Genomic DNA, 17,930 nt, shown 5'->3' with positions numbered 1-17,930 from the left:
AATTTGAATTGCCAGAGGTTCTCAGTCGCAAGAGCTACGTCCATCTGCCAAAAATACAACCTCTTTTATTGCCCTAACGAGGGAAATGAAAACATTACCAGCATCAAAACACAGATCTCTGTGAACAAAGCGTTAGCTTGCAGCCAACAACTGCCAGACATTTGGGATTTCCCTCCCCATGAATGAATGCTCATTACGAAGCAGAAACCCCAGACAGCCGCGCAGGGACCTCTCAGGCTGGCTGCCTGTCCTGCAGCACTGAGAGCATCCTGCCTCCTGCACAGACACCCTTCTACCACCTCATCTCTCCTGCGCTTGTGGGAGGAGATGGCCAGCCATCAGAAAGTTAGGATCATCACTAATTCACACCAGGGACTTCCAACAAGTCATTTAACCCCAACATCCTGATCTGAGAACGGGTCACAGCGCTACTCCTGAGTTTCTGTTTGCTGGCATTTAGAAATTAATTAACAGCTTCAAAGTGTGGGGTGCACAAAGTAGCACATGTAGGCATTGCCACATACAGTACAGGAAAATTAATCTTGTTCCTAGCTTTAGTTTTGACCTTTCAACACCACTGCGATGGCTGCATTTCATTTAACAATTATGAGCATCTCATTCAGTTTGAACACTGACAGAGTACATAAATTCTCTGTGCTAAGCAAAATCCACAGTGATATAGCTGGGGCTGGTGGCAGGGTAGTTCATCCCCACAGTGAGTCATTAATGTAGATTTTTCAACAGATTTTCTTTCTCTGGGAAGTGAAAGCACCTTTGGTGTAATCTCCTGCTCTTTCTCAGTGAGTAGGACACACTGAGGTGCCTTAAATCCACATGGGTTTTTCCTATTTAAGCCAGTAATTAGAGTGGTGGTGTAGATGTAAGGGAGGTCCACCATTGTAAAAAACTATGTAGTCTTCACTAAAACAAACCTTTTAACTAATCAGAAAAAGCAAAAAAAACCCCAAAAGAAACAAGGAGTGACTTGGGGTTTTGGAGGAATCTAAGTTAAAGATATTAACTCAGTATCTCTACAAATACCCAATTAACCTGAATATTTTGGCTTTCTAATACTGTGAAGTTTTCCTTCCACATCCTCATTTCTCTGCTTGGTTTGACAGAAAAAAAATCAGGTCATGGCAACCCCGGAAGACAAAAGTAACTAGAAAACTAATGAAATCATGGCATCATCATAATCAGGAGTAAAAGTTAAACAACAGGAAGAGACTTTTAGTTAAACTGTATCAGTTTTGCATTTTTAAAAACAAACCTATTTAAAGTCAATGACTATTTAACATTTGGAAAGACAACATCATCTGTTCAAAGTTCAGCACTGGGACTTTAAAAATTTGTTTATCCATTTGAATTCTTGAAACAGCAAGGACTCATTAATGTATATTTAATTTGACAGATGAGAAAAGAAAAGATGAAACAAGCATTCTCTGAAACTCTATAGTGTTCTCCCAAAATCTGAGGAAGTATCTGGAGATACATTCCCTGACGAGAACAACAGATAAAGTGGCCAGGGTGAACATTTCAAATGAAAAGGTAGAAAAAAAGGAGGTACAATTTGAAAAAAAGTTTCTGCTGGGTCACCTTCACAGGGGATTTTCTACTCAGTGAAAGTTTCTAGAATGACTAAACTAATTTTTTAATTTAAAAGTTTCTCTTCACACCATTTGCAGAGCTGCTCAAAAATCTTCCCTTCTGAATTTTCTCATTAAATTATTTTAAAGCTCTGATTGAAGATTAAAAACTGGTATTCACTTCTGAGTATGCAACCATCACCTCAAGGGCTACTGTAGAGCCAGAGAGAACAGAAGTAAATTGTCTGTTTTACTTCTGTTCTTTCCCCCAAAGTCCTTCAGTACTACTCTTTCATTGCCTTTTAATGAATATGTTTTCACAAACATTAAACAATTTTTGTTCTCTTTTATTTGACAATTTCTTGAAGCTTGGGTTATAAAAAAAAAGGTGAAATTTACCTTTTCAAAGGAGAAGGTGACAGTACACTGGGAACAGGATGAGACAGTGTGATTTCCACCTGCATTCACATTCTATTGGCAGATTATAGCACCTGGCACCACAATTTTGCTTCACCTGTCTGCTGGTTTTCTGACCTAAACAGACCAAGGTTTAAGCCTTTTTTCCCCCCACCTATCCTGAAACAAAGTTCCCTGCTAATGACACCTTCTTTGAAGAAGTAAAGTAGCAGAGAGAGAAGCACATCTCAAGATCATTCTTTCTAAAAATCTTTAGTACTGCAAGGGAATTTACCAGAACTTTAGATGGGATGATCTTAAAATATCCCCTCAACACATACAGCTGTTAATATCAACCATCAATTTAACAAAGTACCCTGGGAAACTAAAAGGTACCACCTATAAGATTCCATTTCAACAAAAGTCTACATCATGGCTGAGGAAAAAAATATCTGCTTTCAGCTTTCACAACAGAAATCTTGATGGTACAAACTCAAAAATAATTTTTGTTTTATCTTTCATTTGTTGCTGTGGACAGTGACAGCAAGAGTTTTTAAAAGTAACCTTCAGGTTTTTAAAAAATTCACGGTTGGCAGCAATAGTACATCTCCCTTGACTACCAAAAGAAAAAGCATGCCTCTCTCTGATTTCTATTTATTAAGTCAGGAATTTAGCAGGAATTCACAGACAGCCTGAGCAGACATTACTTAGATAATTAGTGATGAAATTTAAAATTATGAGATTTCTGAAATAAAATCAACATAAAATAGAACCACGACAATATAAATCCCCACCCCATGCTATACAGAAAACAGTATGTAGTTAACTAAGACTCTAGGTTTAATTTTGATTTTTAACTTTTTTGTAAAATTTAAAACTATAGTCAGAATAAGGGACATTCAGTAGGAACAGCAACCTATATCCAGCAAGTTCATGGGACTTCTAAAAAAGTCTCATGTAAATTGGCACACTGGATTAAAAATTTTGTGACAGACAATTACAACACAAATTAGGCTGAAAGGAATGTGGCTGGGGAGGTCATGCAGTCTGTGCTTTTGCACAAAGCAGCTCTGGTTTATCCAGCTTTGTTTTGAGTATTTCCAAGCATAAAGACTTTGTAACTCACTTGGGCAAACTGCTCCAAGATGTGACCATTTTTATAATAAAGGGAAAAAAAAAAAAGGAAGTAAATTCATATAGGTGACTGGAATTCCCCATGTTCCAACTTGTACCCGTTGCAACTCCAAAAAGAAGCTGGCTCCATCTTATCACATAATTGCAGTTCTTGCCATCAAAATTTAATACCATGTCTCCTGCTTAAATACAGCCATCTTTATGTTACCTTGAAATGAAATTCCTGTGAGAAAGCAGAGCTACAGAATAATCTCTATTTTCCATGTTCACAGTGTACAGGAATACTTGTCAGAGGACAATTAGCTACAGGTTTAATTTGTAGCACAGAAGCTTTAGATGGCATGTTAAGAAAAAGGGTTTTTAATTATAAGGTCTATGAAATTGGTAGAACAGTTGTCTGATGAGGTTGGAGAGATCTTAACAGATCTCCATCCCTGGAGGTCTTTGAGAACGAGTCAGACAAACTTTTATCAGGTATGACATAGATACAGAGATCTCAGCTTGGGGCACAGGAGCAGACTTGATAATCTCTGCTGTACTTTCTGCCTCTGAGTTTTCTGTGAAGGCTGAGACTGTCTCAGGTTAATTCAGGCTTGAGCCTATGGGCCAAATGATTGAATACTCGATGCTACTGAAATACTGTAATCTAAATTATACATCTGGTGTATCAAATTTGCACTTACTTTTTGGAACTTTTGGGTTTGCCTGACACAGCCCACAGGGTGGTTTCTGTGCTGACATGCTTAAGAATTCCTTCCTAATAGGTAATGGAAGAATGGGCTATTTTCTCCATGCACTGCTATAGGAAAGATACCCAGTGGCCATTAAACCCTTTTTCAGGGAGCACTGTTACAATATTCCCTTTGAAAACAAAGTCCCTGTAGCAGTAAAAGCGAGGTTAATGATATACTAATGTGTACTGGACACTCTGTAGTGCAGATACTTAGCACACTAAACATGAAGTTCAGGAGCTGTTTACATCCACACAACCATCTGTTCAACAATCACGCTGCTCAAACAGAGCGTTTACTCAGAAAGGACACCCTTTACAGCCCTAATTCAAAGAAACAGAAGCAAAACAAAATCTGTAAATAAATATTGGGAGGGGGTGGTGTACTTTCTGCAATCAATTAACAGCCACAGCAAATACATTTCAGTAATATTTTCTGGAAAGTGATCAAGTGATGACTGACAAAGTCTCTGGTGGCGTACAGAAAAATTAGGCTTAATATTTTCAAAACGTGCATATTAAAATATCTTTTCCTCCCTTTATGAGCTAAATATTTCATTGTAGGGAAAAAATAACAGGGGTAAAGTACAGAAGTTGTGTCTAGAGAAGAGTCAAAGGACTCCCATAGCTCGGCACAATTCCCAGCTCTACTCACCCAGTCAGTTATAATTTAGACATTCGACCTTTGCTGCTAAATCAGAGACTTGCAGCTCCTCTGCCATTTCGCCCCTGGCCTCCTGCTAAGATGGCCAATGAATATACAAAATCACAGCATGGAAGTCTATCAGAAATAGGATGGCTCATTAACTTGGCGACAGCTAACACAGACACAGCATGGTTTCACTTTTAGTTACCATCCACCTGAAATGCTCAGGTAGAAGCACAGCTCAGAGACATGGGCATGCCTGGAAACCTGCTCAAAACTGATCCAAGCACAGATTGAGACATTCTTCCCAAAGCACACTTTCCATAACATTTTTTTTTTGTCAGCCTACAGTAACCTTGATGATTGGATGAAAAAACCTGAAGCATCTTTTAATAACACAGATCATACCTTTCATAGAATCACTTAGGCTGGAAAAGACTCTTAAGATTATCCCAACACCACAATTAAGAAAGCATCAGTTCTCTCCAACTGCTCAAGTGCAGTCTGGTGAGCTCTGCAGAAGACAGTTTATTTTGGCCAATGTGGTGTTATCAAATTTCAAGTGTATACTGGAGAAAGCAGAGAGAGGAAAAAACCAGAAAAATATATTCCTTAGAAAATATAGCAGGGGGAGCATCAGAAAACCAAAACTTTCTCTACTTCCTCTGAATAAGTTTTTACTATCTAGTTGTAATTTCTGTGCACACAAAATAAAAACATTAGACTGCTCAAAATACTCACTACTATGCATATGAAACTGTATCACAAGGTTTTTGATCAGCTTAAGAAAGAGGAAAGTTAGACAGGAAGCTCTCAGTACAGCTGAAGAGCCAGCACATTCTACTAGTATGAAAACCACACCTTCTTCCTAAAGCCTATACAAACACCAGGTATTATTTCAAAGATAACGTCATGGTTTTAGGCTTTTTAACATAGGTCTAAACCAATATATTTTTTATTAAAAAGTTATGGCAAGACAAAGAGGAGATCAGATACCTGGAAAAAAACTTTACAGCACTAATTTTGGCACTAGCTTTTAGTACAGTATTATAAAAACCCGAGTTCAGAGTAAAAGACTACTGAAACAGATTCAGCAGGAAATATTTGGAATTGTGGCTTTTGTAAATTAAAAAAAAAATTAATCAGATTTAGTTTTTGGCAAGAAAGAAATACTGTTAAGTAATTTAAACTTGTTATGCTTGCTTTGCTCCACCTACACATCCTGCTTTTTCCCTGAGACCTAGCCCTACTCATACTTCCTTTTAAGCAACTCCTAGTGCTGAATCCTGAATGCTTCCCCTTCCTCAGTCCTGTCCTGGGCGGGGACCCTCCTCCAAAGGAAAATCTGGTTTGGAATTTTTCACTGATCTGACACAGAAAAATTAGATTTTTTTTAAACTGAGAAAATTTCTTCTATTATAGTAGATATAGTCTTCTCTGGTTTATCAGAAACCTTTCTGCCTACATTCCAAGGCATAAAATCAATGATTTATGGTAACAGGAAGCCATGCAGTGGCATTCTTCAGGAGCACTGAACTGACAGAGTTGGCTTGAATCCACCCAGCTTCTGAACATTGGTTCGTACCTTGCTGTAGACAAACCACAGTCAAATGGAATTTTATTGAGCAAATAACTCTGCTGGGGTCTTTGCAGAGGCAAATGCAAAGTGCCCTACTTTGGTGAAGCCCAAACAAACGGTCCCTAGATACTGAGGATGCAATTACACAGGGACTGTGGGCCCTACAGAAGGTGAGCACCTCCTTTTCCATACACCATGAGTGCTCAATAAATGCAACATGGGATAGAAATCTCAGATTAAGTCTGTTAAGAAGCCTACAAATATATCTGGCAGACTAGCCCAGCCCCTTTTGGGTAAGCAGCCACCATATTATGTGCACTGCACTGAGACAGTTCAGAAAAGGAAGAAAAGTTCAAGCAAAATTGCTTAGTGACTGGATCACTAGAACAGCTCAGTGAAGGGCAAGATGTGACAGCAGTTATCACCTGTCCTGTACATAATTATTTATGATATTTGGCTGAATCTCAGCACAACTTTAGAGGTGTGTCTAGTGGCACAGGAGAAAGCCCTGATCACAGAGGAACATGTCCTTTTCTTGCAGTACAACACTTACAGGACAAGACAAGCATGATTAACACGGGTAACTGGTGAGGAGCACCCGACGTACAGACAAATCTCAGCACTAAGATCTTACAGTGCTCTGGCTGGCAACCAGAAGACCTTCAGGCAAGCACAGACTTGCTGGTTAGATATTCATAAATTATACAGAAATAGTACTTTATAGCAATGCCTGAAAACATGGTTTGATAAAAATATTAGTTTTCTTCTTCACTGGCAAGCTGCATGTGGAATTAGCACTGAAGCCCCAGTTCTTTCCTGTAAGTAAATACATGGATTTTGTTTAAAGAATGTGAAGCACAAATAGTTATTCTGTCTTCAGCATGTCCATTAGAACCCTGGCATAGCGGATCCTAACTCGTAATATGGTATCAGGTGCCACGCTGCAGTATAGGAGTGTATCCAACATGAGAACACCAACAAATAGTCACAAGCAGAGGTGGCAGGTTTTACCTAAAATAAGTATTAGTCAATAAAAATCTTACCTTCAAAAGTGGAGGCAGAGTTGTGCTTTCCTTTTGGCTGCTCTTTGAATTTATGGCTGCGCTCCCTTTGTTTCCAGAACTGAAAAACAAAAATATTTTGTAATGCTGAGTACTTGCATTATTCAAATCCTCTCAAGAGCCAACATATTCAATTTAAAAAAAAGAGAGCTTTAACTTTGAAGAACAGAAAAACATATTTTCCAAACTGTAGTACATACTCCGCAGATATTGTAACTGAAAAAAACAAGCCACAGAAAGCTGAAGACAGAACCATAATGACTGTTTAACCTCATACAGAGGTTTTTGAACTCAAGCATTTAGGAACAGCACACAGCATTTCAGCTCTTCCAGCTGAAAAGTAACAAGATTTCCATGCATGTGTATTATTTTTCAAATGTAGTTAACAATGATCTACCACAGCAGCATTCATTGCCACAGGACCACCTGGCACACCTGGCAGCTCCAAGGCACACCCCATTCTGAGGCCTGTGAGCAAGAGGAATGTACTGCTGGGAGGTAGAATCATCTCAAATCACAGCCACTACATTGAACAGTTCTTCACTGAACATACTTAATGGGCCATGCAAATGCAGAAGGAATTTTAGAAAGGGGACCACAGGTATGTGTTTATTACCAAGGCAACACCTGTCGTTCCATTTTAAAAGTCAGAAGTCAAAAATCACATGTGTCCTTATGGGAAATTCACCAAATTAATTCAAATTTTCTTGAGAGTTCATCTTTGGAATGAAGGGAACCAACTCCCTGCCTTCAGCCCCAGTTCTTAGAACAATCCTTACACACAACTGAGCAGAGAACATTTTAATAGAAACCTTTCTTCTACAACTAATTTAAAAGCTAAAAGATTATCAAGGAAAACATTAGGTGATGTTAATGATAGACATCAGCTCCTGCACTGTGTACCATTACATGAAGAAAAATAACTTTGTGCTAACATATCATATGAGTAAGTCTTTCAATTAATTCACAATCACTTAGAATATCCTTCACCAGTCTTAAACATTTAACTTTGTTATTGAAAAATGCCCAAGTGTGAAGAGATGAACTGAAAGCTCTTTAAATAAAAAAACCCAATTATTAGCAGTTTGGTGAAATTCTGCCAGGATTTGCAGAAGGAATTAAGGTGCTGCTGTACTCCTACTGCTCCTGACTGTAAACCACAGGTAAACACATCCCAGCAAGACTCCCAAAATAAGAGGTTTTCTTCCCATTGTGGATTAGGCATCTGCATTCAGAATACAGTGATGCACACACAAAATGCAAAAGCCATTCTAACTCTAAGTTTCCTTCTCAGCTGCTCAGAGACTTCATCACCTGACCAAAAATGCCAGTAGAACTCTCCTGCTAATAAGTTTTTCAAGATATTTTGCATCTTTTCAGATGCATCAAAGAAAAAGCTCTTCCTCCTGTTTAGAGATCATCTCCAAGTTGAAAACCATGTACTTTCACATCACCTCAGGTAATCTCCTATAATGCATTCATAAACACAAAGATGCTTTTTCAGGGACAGCATCAGACTGAAAGTCTTGGCTATTCTTTCCCTCCTTGGAAGACAGAGCAGATGAATTAATATTCTATCCTATTAATTCCTTCTGCTGCTAATGTGTTTCATGAAGCAGATGTCACAATCACTCTGGGCAATCTGGCACACTAATAAAAGTGTTTCTCTGTACACAACTTATTTTCTCTCTCCTACTTTTTGTTTTATTGTTGGTTAAAAAAAAAACCAAACTAAAAACCAAAACACCCTTCTCAGATCTACGTGGCTTTTCCTAATGTTGATACATTTGACATGAACTAGGATTCCCTGGACTTAAGAGTGGAATAATGAGGTTGATGTCTACCAGACATTCCTCCTAAGTTCAATGTATCACTCTTTATGGAACTGGTCTGCAGACCACAAGTGAGATCCTTGCTTTCATGAAGTCCTGCCAGCACACTTTATACCAGTGTTGAATTATTGCATCACTTTGTTTTGCTCATATTCTTCCCTTTACATCATGTGGTATTTTTTCCCAAAACTTTTTTCATTTTCTACTTCTTGTTTATATTTCAAATACATGTCTGAATTACTTTCTTCTAGCTAGCCATAGAAATTCCATAGCATACATACCAAAACTGAAAGAATGCAATTCAGCAGATAAGCATCTTAAAATCAACACGTAAAAAAAAGTATCAAAACTTTCCTTTCTACCATAAAATAACCCTAACTCTGGAAGCATTTCTCCACACCCTTTCATGGTTTATAGTCTAGTGTTCCTACATTCCTTAACCTTTTGCTTTGGGGTGTAGTTCCTCAAACATGCTTACTTTGTCAGCAGAACCAGCTTTGGAAATCTCTGCTCCTTCCTCCTCAACCTCAGTTATCTCTACATCCTTAACTCAGCCAAGAAGGGCTCTCAGTAGGGTGACATTTTTCAATAAAATCAAGAGGGGGGCAGAAGTTTCCTAGAGGAAAAATCCAGCCTGTGGCCCAGTTTACAGTGCAATGATTTCCAACACAATGAAGGGGCAACAAATGTCACTCAACAGGAACAGGAAGGACAAACCACTGCCCCTCACATCACCACAGAGGCTGCTTGGGGTGAACCTCTTCTCCCCTTAGCCAGGGCCCAGTTCTAAATGGGTCTCTGAAACCAAATGGTTTGAGTTTTACAGCACAAAATCTTCTTTGCTGCACAAAGGCCTCATGGGTTGTTTAGGATAAAATGGTTTTGTTTCTCTCAGAGAGGCAAGTTTACCTTTTACAGCCTGAACACCACAGACACAAGGGCTGGGCTACACTCAGTGCCTGGGACTGGAGAACCTGCTGGCTGCTGTTCACAATGCAACTCAGCAATCCCCACAAGTCCCTACAAATTTTAGGGCTTTCCCTGTTCTTATCATTGCATCCATGGCATCACCTAGGACTGACTACAGCTGTATTCATCAAGTTTGGCTCCACAAAGTTTTAAGCTTTTCCAGAGCAGTGAAAAAGCCAGAGCAAGTTTTCTTGGAGCACTTTGCCACGGCAGGTACCACCAATGTTTTCTCCAGCACATCTAAAGCTAGGCTTGTGCTTAACCACCCACCTCTAAGGAGAGCATTTCACACTGGTCCAGTCAGGAAGATGAATTAATCTTCAACTCTGTGCTTCACAAACTACTGTTGTTACATTATACACCTAGAAACAGGCCTCTACTAACTCATCAATCGACTCATCTTCGCTTTTAAGAAGTAAAAGAACAAAGTGTGATCTTAGGAAGAAAGAAAACACCTCTGTCATGGTGCAGCTCTTGCTTCCATGGACTTCTTACCTATCCAGGCAATCACAAATTGTCACAACCACTTGTTAACATATTTAGACAGATACTACTCTAATTTTATAGATTTAAAGATTTAAAGGGAGGGAAAAAAAAGGCATGGAAATACTAAATAAAAAGACACTGTCACAATTAATTCTAGAAACTCAAGCCTCTCAGACATGTAATCTACTGCCCTTCTGTTGCTATTTCTGCTAGACATTCCTTTTTCTCTTACATATTAGTGCATCCAACAGAGATGGATTAATCTTTAGCGAAGGTTTAGAAGAAGGTTAGAGGGATTTATTCTCCTCAGCTGTCTAGCTGCTCTTTCTACTGTCTTGCCAGCATGCCTAACCTGATTAGCATCACTCTTATTCTCTAACTAATCAAGATTAAATTTAAGTTACAGAATGGTATCTTTTGTATCTTCTCAACAAACCTTTCTTTGTGCCATTTTCTATTGCTTTTTGTTCCTCTGATGCTGCCTCTGTTTGACCTTTCTGTATTACTTGGACAGGTGGTGTCTGAACTAGAAGCAGGTTTGTGGTCCAAGTTTTCAATCATTACATTTTGGAAAGAGAGGTTAGAGACATTAGAGAGTCTTATGAGCAAGACATGTTCAAATTCTGCATCGCTGCTCACACAGAGAGAGATTACATGAGGGATTACAGTAAAAAAAAAAAAAAAAAAGGCAATTTAATGGAGCATATTTAAATACACAGCTTTCAAGGTCTTTTGCAACTGCCTCTAAAAACAGAACAAGACAATTACAAACAATCACATCTTCAAAAGGCCCTCACAGCATCTCTGTATGGTGTGAGAAGTCTGCTTCCTCCACCCTTGTCCTTCATAACAATCCCTCAGAACTTGCAAATTAAAAGCCCATCCCCTTCTTCCTTTATTAATCCACCCCACCCATGTTATGCACGCAGCAGATTGTGAATGTGTTGTGACAGATAAAAAAAAAATAAGCTACAGGAAACATACAAGGAATAAAGCACAAACACACAAGTTTGGATGAGACTGACCACACACAGCGTTCTTCAAACTGAAAGTAATTGCTGTGATATTTTAGGTTCCTTTTATGAGCAGAAGGCACGGACAGCTTGTTGCTGTTTGGGAAGGGGGAAATTAATGGGCACTCCCTTAAAGAAATGGGGACAGCTGACTAAAGCTGAACTTCAGTTCAGCACCACCACAGCACTTGTGGATGTTGACATGTGGATTTACTTCTCCCAGGGCTTCGAATCAAATCTCTTCAAATGCAGCAGCTCCAGCATTTTTTTTTCAAGCAGCCCACATGAAACCAGCCAGGTGAGTCCTCCAGCATTTTGCCATCTTCTCTCTCGGGAACAGATGACTCCCTGAACAGCCAAACCCACCCTGCTACCACATAAGGCTGGCATTGTTTGCTTTTAACTGGTCCTCTCAGATTAACTCAGGAACCATTTAATGTGATGGCTCGTAATGGCACGAGAATAAGCAATGCCCAACCTCAAAGATGTCTTTTACATTTACTTTCTTTATTTCTTTATTTCAGCATTCTGGCGTGTAATGCCAGCTCCTGATCCCTGCCTCTCCTTTCTCTCTGAACACAGCTAACATCTCTCTCTTGAAAATACATCTCATGTGGTTCTGATGTCATGACTTCTTTCCAATTTTACTTTGTCCCCACAGTTACACGTGCAGTGCTGACCTTCCAGAAAGATATTTCAATGGAGAAACATTGAAACAAGGATTTCATCACCTAGTAGTTTAAAATCCATTTGTGCAAGAGCCTCCCTGAAGAATGTAAATGAGTGGAAATCCACAAGTCTAATAATACCATCAAATATAGATGTGCAAGACCTCAATGAGGTTTCAGCACATTACAGGAATTCTCACACCATATCCACAAACCAGCAGTAGTAATGAAATTTTTATTATAAAACTGCAAAGAGCCATTGGTTGCTTAATATTGGTTTCTTCTTTGTCCCAGTTTCTGAGTGGTAATTAAAGAGATGACTGCAAAAAATTCAGACTTTTAAATTAAAATTTATATATATATGTACACACCAGTTGCCCTGCTTGCCATACAGACCCTTATGATTACTGCAGCTGGCCTCCTGCATAATCTAGATTATGAAATTTCATCAAGAGTGACCTGCATCAAGCCTTTAACACGTGACAAGAAGTTATGAGCTTTGGTTGAAAAACAACAAACTATGGAAAAACGACCACATTTGTAAATAAGACCTTTCCATGTAAACTACTACTAAATTCACTATTTATTAGGCTTAACTATTCAAGTCTCATCTCTCAATCAATCTACATCTATGTGGGACAGATAACAAAGGTCTCAGATTCAAATAACCTCTTGAAGCCACAGGTCTACAACACAAAGCACTTAAATCTGATTTCCCTTCCAGTTACATTCCTTGAGGCAGAGTCATTCTTCAAACTTTAACATTGTCATTTCTAAACTAAATGCCACTGAGCTATTTCACTTTAGTCTGTGAGGGAGTTTTTCCAGACATCAAATTGTTATGGAGATCTTTTCAGAGCCCTTTTCAGTGTGCCAGCATCTTTTTCATTATAAATCACAGACACCAAAACTGGACTTGGTACTCCAGTAACCAAAGCATCCACAGAATACACGTGGTTTGTTGTTTATACACCAAACAATCGTATTTTTTTCTCTGAGCCATCACTTTGGCAGCCCATGTTTAACTGGCTGCCAACCGTGGCAACTTAGTTTGTTTCCAATGTCATCCACATGGTGATTTCCATACTTTTCACTTGAATCATCTGCAAACTTCACATACTACAGTTCTGTCCTCTTTTAAATTATCGGTGAAGATACTAAATTGATTCAAAAATACAACCTTTTTATTTTCTTCAAACAGATCAAGTACAAAATTATTTATTATGTCTGTTTTTTTTATAATCCTCTGTATGTTGAGATTTAGCCTGCTGTTATTTCACTTGCAAATATTTTAAGCGGAGCATCAGTGCAAAGTCTTAAGCATCTAAGGATGATATTTCAGCAGTTTGTCAAGTGAAGCTGTAATCTCATAAACAAAACTGAGCTTGACAATTCCCATCTTTCAGTGATGTTACAATCAATCCCATGTTTATTAACTTCTCAGGTCGCCTGGGAGACTAGTAAATCAATTTTTCTATCCTTCCCCTTTAATCCAGCTAAATGAAATAGACTCTAAAGGGGAAACACCTTCCTCAAGGCACTATTATCACACTTGTGAAGCCATTTGTGTGCTGCGCAGCCAGGAGAACTATCAGAATTTAATCTAAAAAGTCAATTTTTTAAGAGTCAAACTTCCAGCACATTCCTTGAGGAATATGAGCAAGGGAACAGGAACCATTTGTTAAATTACCTGAAAGGAAAATATTCCTGTAAAGCTCAGTGGCAACATGATATGAGGAAATCAACTGGATACAAAAAATTGGCTTGTGCATCAAGTGATAGCTAAAATATATTAGTATTTAACAGAGAATAAAAATGCTAGCATTTTAGAAGAAAAATACCCCAATGAATTAAATTAATTAAAACCTGTTTCCCTCTCCCCAAAACCACAATGCAGCACTTTTCAAAAAGCTTCAAAATGAGAAATTTCCAGTGAACTTTTCATCAAGATTCCCAGGCTAGCACACTTCTTGGGAAACCAAATAGCAGCAGCAGAGACAAATCTGCCTCTAGTCTCTGGCAAGGCTGCTGGGGCTTGTCTGAAAGAGAGAGGGAGAATTTTGCACAGAAAATTTGAATGTGAGGTTTATGGCTACTGCTTCTGTGCTTAAGCTTAGGCCACACACATAATGTCTTCAGTTTATCTCCCCTAAGACAAATGGTAATTATAAAAAAAAGTTACTGAGTTTGAAATTAGAGGGTCAAAGGAAAGCAAAGCTGCTGTTTCATTAAAGAAAAAATACAGAAGGGAAACAGAGGAAAAAGAAAAGAAAGCAGAGAAAGATAAGGAAGGGAAAAAAGGAGCCAGGAGGAGAAAGCAGTAACTTAGGCAGACGAAGTGTTACAATTGCTGATTAATGTAACTGTTGAAATACACAAAATGTATTCCATTCAATTTAACTACCCTCATTTCAAAACTGGTTTGATTACAGACAGCAATAAGCAATTTAGATTGTTTTAACTGAAACAATTTTTCCTCTCAGACCTGTTTCAGCTGCTGATTTACATACTGTTCTTTGCTTGTGCAGCAAAGCTAGGTCAGCTTCACATTCTGCAATAGCAGTGCTGTGTTGCATGGTTTATATCAGCTACACAAAGTATGTTATTAGTAAATGAAGGCTAAAACAAGCAACCAGAACTATAATAGAAAATAAATACATCAGAAAAATCACAGATAGGCCACATTTTCCAGTGAAAGTTTACATGAAAAAAATTCAAGAACCAAACCATGTTATTACACTGAACATGCATCTTTAAGTTTAAAGGCTAGAACTAAGAGAAATCAATATGATGACCCTCGCCAAATAACTTAATCTGTTTTACATGTGAGGGAACTGAACAGCCCTACAAAGGCTGGAGAAAGAAATATAAATGTTTCTGAGCAGAGCTTACTCCAATGTTGGGCAGTGTGATTATACCAGATTATATCAAGGTTTTCCTTCTGGCATCTGTCAGGCATAGTAACCAACACTGCCCTGGAATCTGCTCCCTATTTGCCAGTCTGATTGGTTAGACAGCTTCCAGCATTCTTATGACATAGACGTTACTGGTCATGAGCACAAACCCTCGGTATAACATCAGAAACAGATTTACAAACCATTTCTTAAGGTTAAATTTATTGAATTAATGAGGAACAGAACTGTTTGCAAAGGGCATGCTTGCGGCGTGAGGGATCGACAGTGGTACTTACAAAATGGCATAAAAATAGGAGTTATTTAAAAAAAAAGTAATCCAGGGTAGCTTTAAAGCAGCAGCAACTGGTGTTCTGATAAACAGAGCATACCAGAATTTCAAAAAGATTCATTAAGGACAATCACCCCAGAAAAAACAAGCAAGAGAGACTGGTGCCACCAGTAAAGTGCAGTGAGCTCTTCTAGTTAGGCTGGAGGAGAAAATTTTGGTAGAGGTACAGAGGGCTGCTATTTCAGGAAAATATTCTCCAGAACTCAAGAAAATACTCTCCAGAACTCCCATCTTTGCTCAAAAAATATACCCCAGGAAGCATCCTACAGACAAAGTTCTCTCCCTTGTTTTGAAATTAGTTTTGAAGATGTGCATTTTCCATTCCTACCCAAATAAGTTCTATGGCCAAATTTGCAGCCTGTAACTGATGATTAAAAATAAAAGTATATTATCACTGCAATTCTTCCTGCTTTTTCTGTTCATGTGCTCACAAGAAATAACTTCTTCCTATAATTCTTCCCAACACAACACTGTAGGTGAAGTGCAGATCCCCAAGGTGTTTACACACTTAGATCTCAAGGCCTCCTTAAGCAGAAGGAAAAATATTTTATCAACTTAAGAAGCAGTGGAACATTCAGAAAAACATCTTTCTATTTCAAAATAAGGCAAGTAATGAAATCACAATAACAACACTATTGGAGACTATATCTTATGTCTGGAAACTGACATGAGAAAGTGAAATGAGCAAAGAAGGCAACATTTCCGACCTTAAGTCTTCAAAAGTGACACTGCAAAGCCAGTTAGAACAGATAAAAATTATTTCAGAAATGAAAACTAATATACCAGAAGAATTGAGTTAAAGCCTGAGCAACCCAGTGCTGTGCTACTGTCTGCAAGTATAATAGCATATACTAACTGAACTGTATAAAATCCAAAAGCCCCTCAGAAATTAAAAGCAGTAGCTGGGTTTCCACCCTTTCAAGAACTTACAATAATTAGAAATACAATCCCCACAGCAACATGTTTCAGAATCTTAATTTTTTTCCACCTGGGAGCCTTTTGTTCACTAGAGGGGAAGACCAAGGAGTTTTGATCTTCGCAAAACTCTTCCTTAAAACCACAGACCTGTAGCTGTTTTGGAAATATTTCTCCATTAACTCTGGCCCTAATGCCAATAACTGGAAAAGGAGAGAAGGCTGCTAACATCTAAAATAGTGGAAAAAATGTTGCTTTGTTTCTTCCAAGGAGCTCTTCTATTATAATTAAAGCTCTAGTAACATTTCCTTCAGGAAATGTCTCTCACACACATGGCCAGCTGCTGGCCCTGCTCCTCCTGGTCTCAGTCCCACGAGACGTCCAAGTACGTGTTCTGATCAAGCAGGCAGTCCCACTAGAGAGCACAGAACTATTTACCTGCTTAATTATACACAACCACTTTGGCACCCTGCTGAATCAGGGCCTTTCATACTATTTTGAATTATCCTGAAATGGAAGCCATAATAGAAAAATTTAGGAAGCAAAAAGGAAGAAAGAAACCCCAAATTAACAAATGTACAGAAAATTTTCATAATGCACCTTACTTAGGCAAGTCTAATTTGAATTCTTCTATATGGTTGGAGTATTGCCCTTGCTGGTTCCACAAACCACCATCCCCCATGTAGACTCATAAATAAGCTAAATCTTAACAACAACACAAAGAATCCTGCGCTGGCTTTTGAAAGTAAAAGGTTCTTTATTAGAAAGCAGAGACTGATGTTTCCAGCAGACAGTAGATTTCTTCAAAGATGCCAATGGCATCTGAATCAAACCCAGCCAGGAGGCAGCAATTTCAGAAGAACTAGGTTTGAAATTTATTACTCCCTTTTCCATCAATTTCCAGCAGTCCCTCAAATGCAGTTTTTGTAACTACAAAAATACATGTTCTTTGTAAACAGGAACAATGACTGGCAGTCCCAAAGGAAGAAAAAGACTCTCTAATCTCTCCTCAGGCAGAATAAACAAAGTTCTTCATCTCTGAAAGCTCTCAGTAAGATACTAATGGATGAATGGAACAACAATCTCAGCCCAAAAAAAAAAATCCCAGCAAAAAAATCGGCCTCCCCAAATCTCCCCTTCTAAACCAGATAAAAGGTTGCTCTTCCCTGTTTGATGGCTCTGGTATACTTCAGCAATGCAGACAAAATATCCTGACAAACCAAGCTTGCACTGGTAGTTCTGTGACCAGCCAACAGTGCTTGGAGAGAAAAAGAGAAATCTGAAATGAACTGCTAAACACTACACAGAATATCTAATAAAATGCACCCATAGTTCAAAGGACATTTTGATGGTACCTCAGTAAAAAGAGTCACAACTCCCTGAAAGGTCACATTTATTCTCAAAAGAACAATTGCTCGGCCACAGAAGCCACATACTTCGGAAAGAATCCACAGTGTATATTTAAAGTGTAAAAGCTGTGTCTTCTTCCAGATGGACTAAAAATACTTGCATTAGTAAAAAAAATTAAAAATTATAAGACTCGTATTAGAATAGTGAAAATACAATTGGGTTTTGTCACCCTGGGGATTTAGATTGCTCCAGGACAAACACTGCAGTAACCAATAACCAATTGTGTACTATTAAAAATAGCAAATAGTTACAGCATAATGAC

General features: G+C 38.4%; 1 protein-coding gene and 1 long non-coding RNA gene across 2 annotated transcripts in view; one reads left to right on the top strand and one right to left on the bottom strand.

Moving 5' to 3' along the window:
- CRYBG3 (crystallin beta-gamma domain containing 3) overlaps positions 1–17,930 on the bottom strand; it is an 81,085-nt gene that overhangs the window by 59,947 nt on the left and 3,208 nt on the right. Inside the window, exon 2 of the mRNA XM_018916885.3 lies at positions 7,115–7,193. Coding sequence (XP_018772430.3) covers positions 7,115–7,193 — 79 coding nt within the window. The remainder of the gene's footprint in view (positions 1–7,114; positions 7,194–17,930) is intronic.
- Positions 11,375–15,856, top strand: LOC127059118 (uncharacterized). The gene is made up of 3 exons (XR_007776589.1): positions 11,375–11,470; positions 11,656–11,730; positions 12,094–15,856. It is a non-coding gene; the product is annotated as an uncharacterized LOC127059118 (long non-coding RNA).

Source organism: Serinus canaria, chromosome 1 (assembly GCF_022539315.1).
Source record: "Serinus canaria isolate serCan28SL12 chromosome 1, serCan2020, whole genome shotgun sequence".
In the NCBI taxonomy this organism is placed as follows: domain Eukaryota; kingdom Metazoa; phylum Chordata; class Aves; order Passeriformes; family Fringillidae; genus Serinus; species Serinus canaria.
Note: the sequence above shows the minus strand (reverse complement) of the source record. Positions and strands in the feature narration are given on the sequence as shown.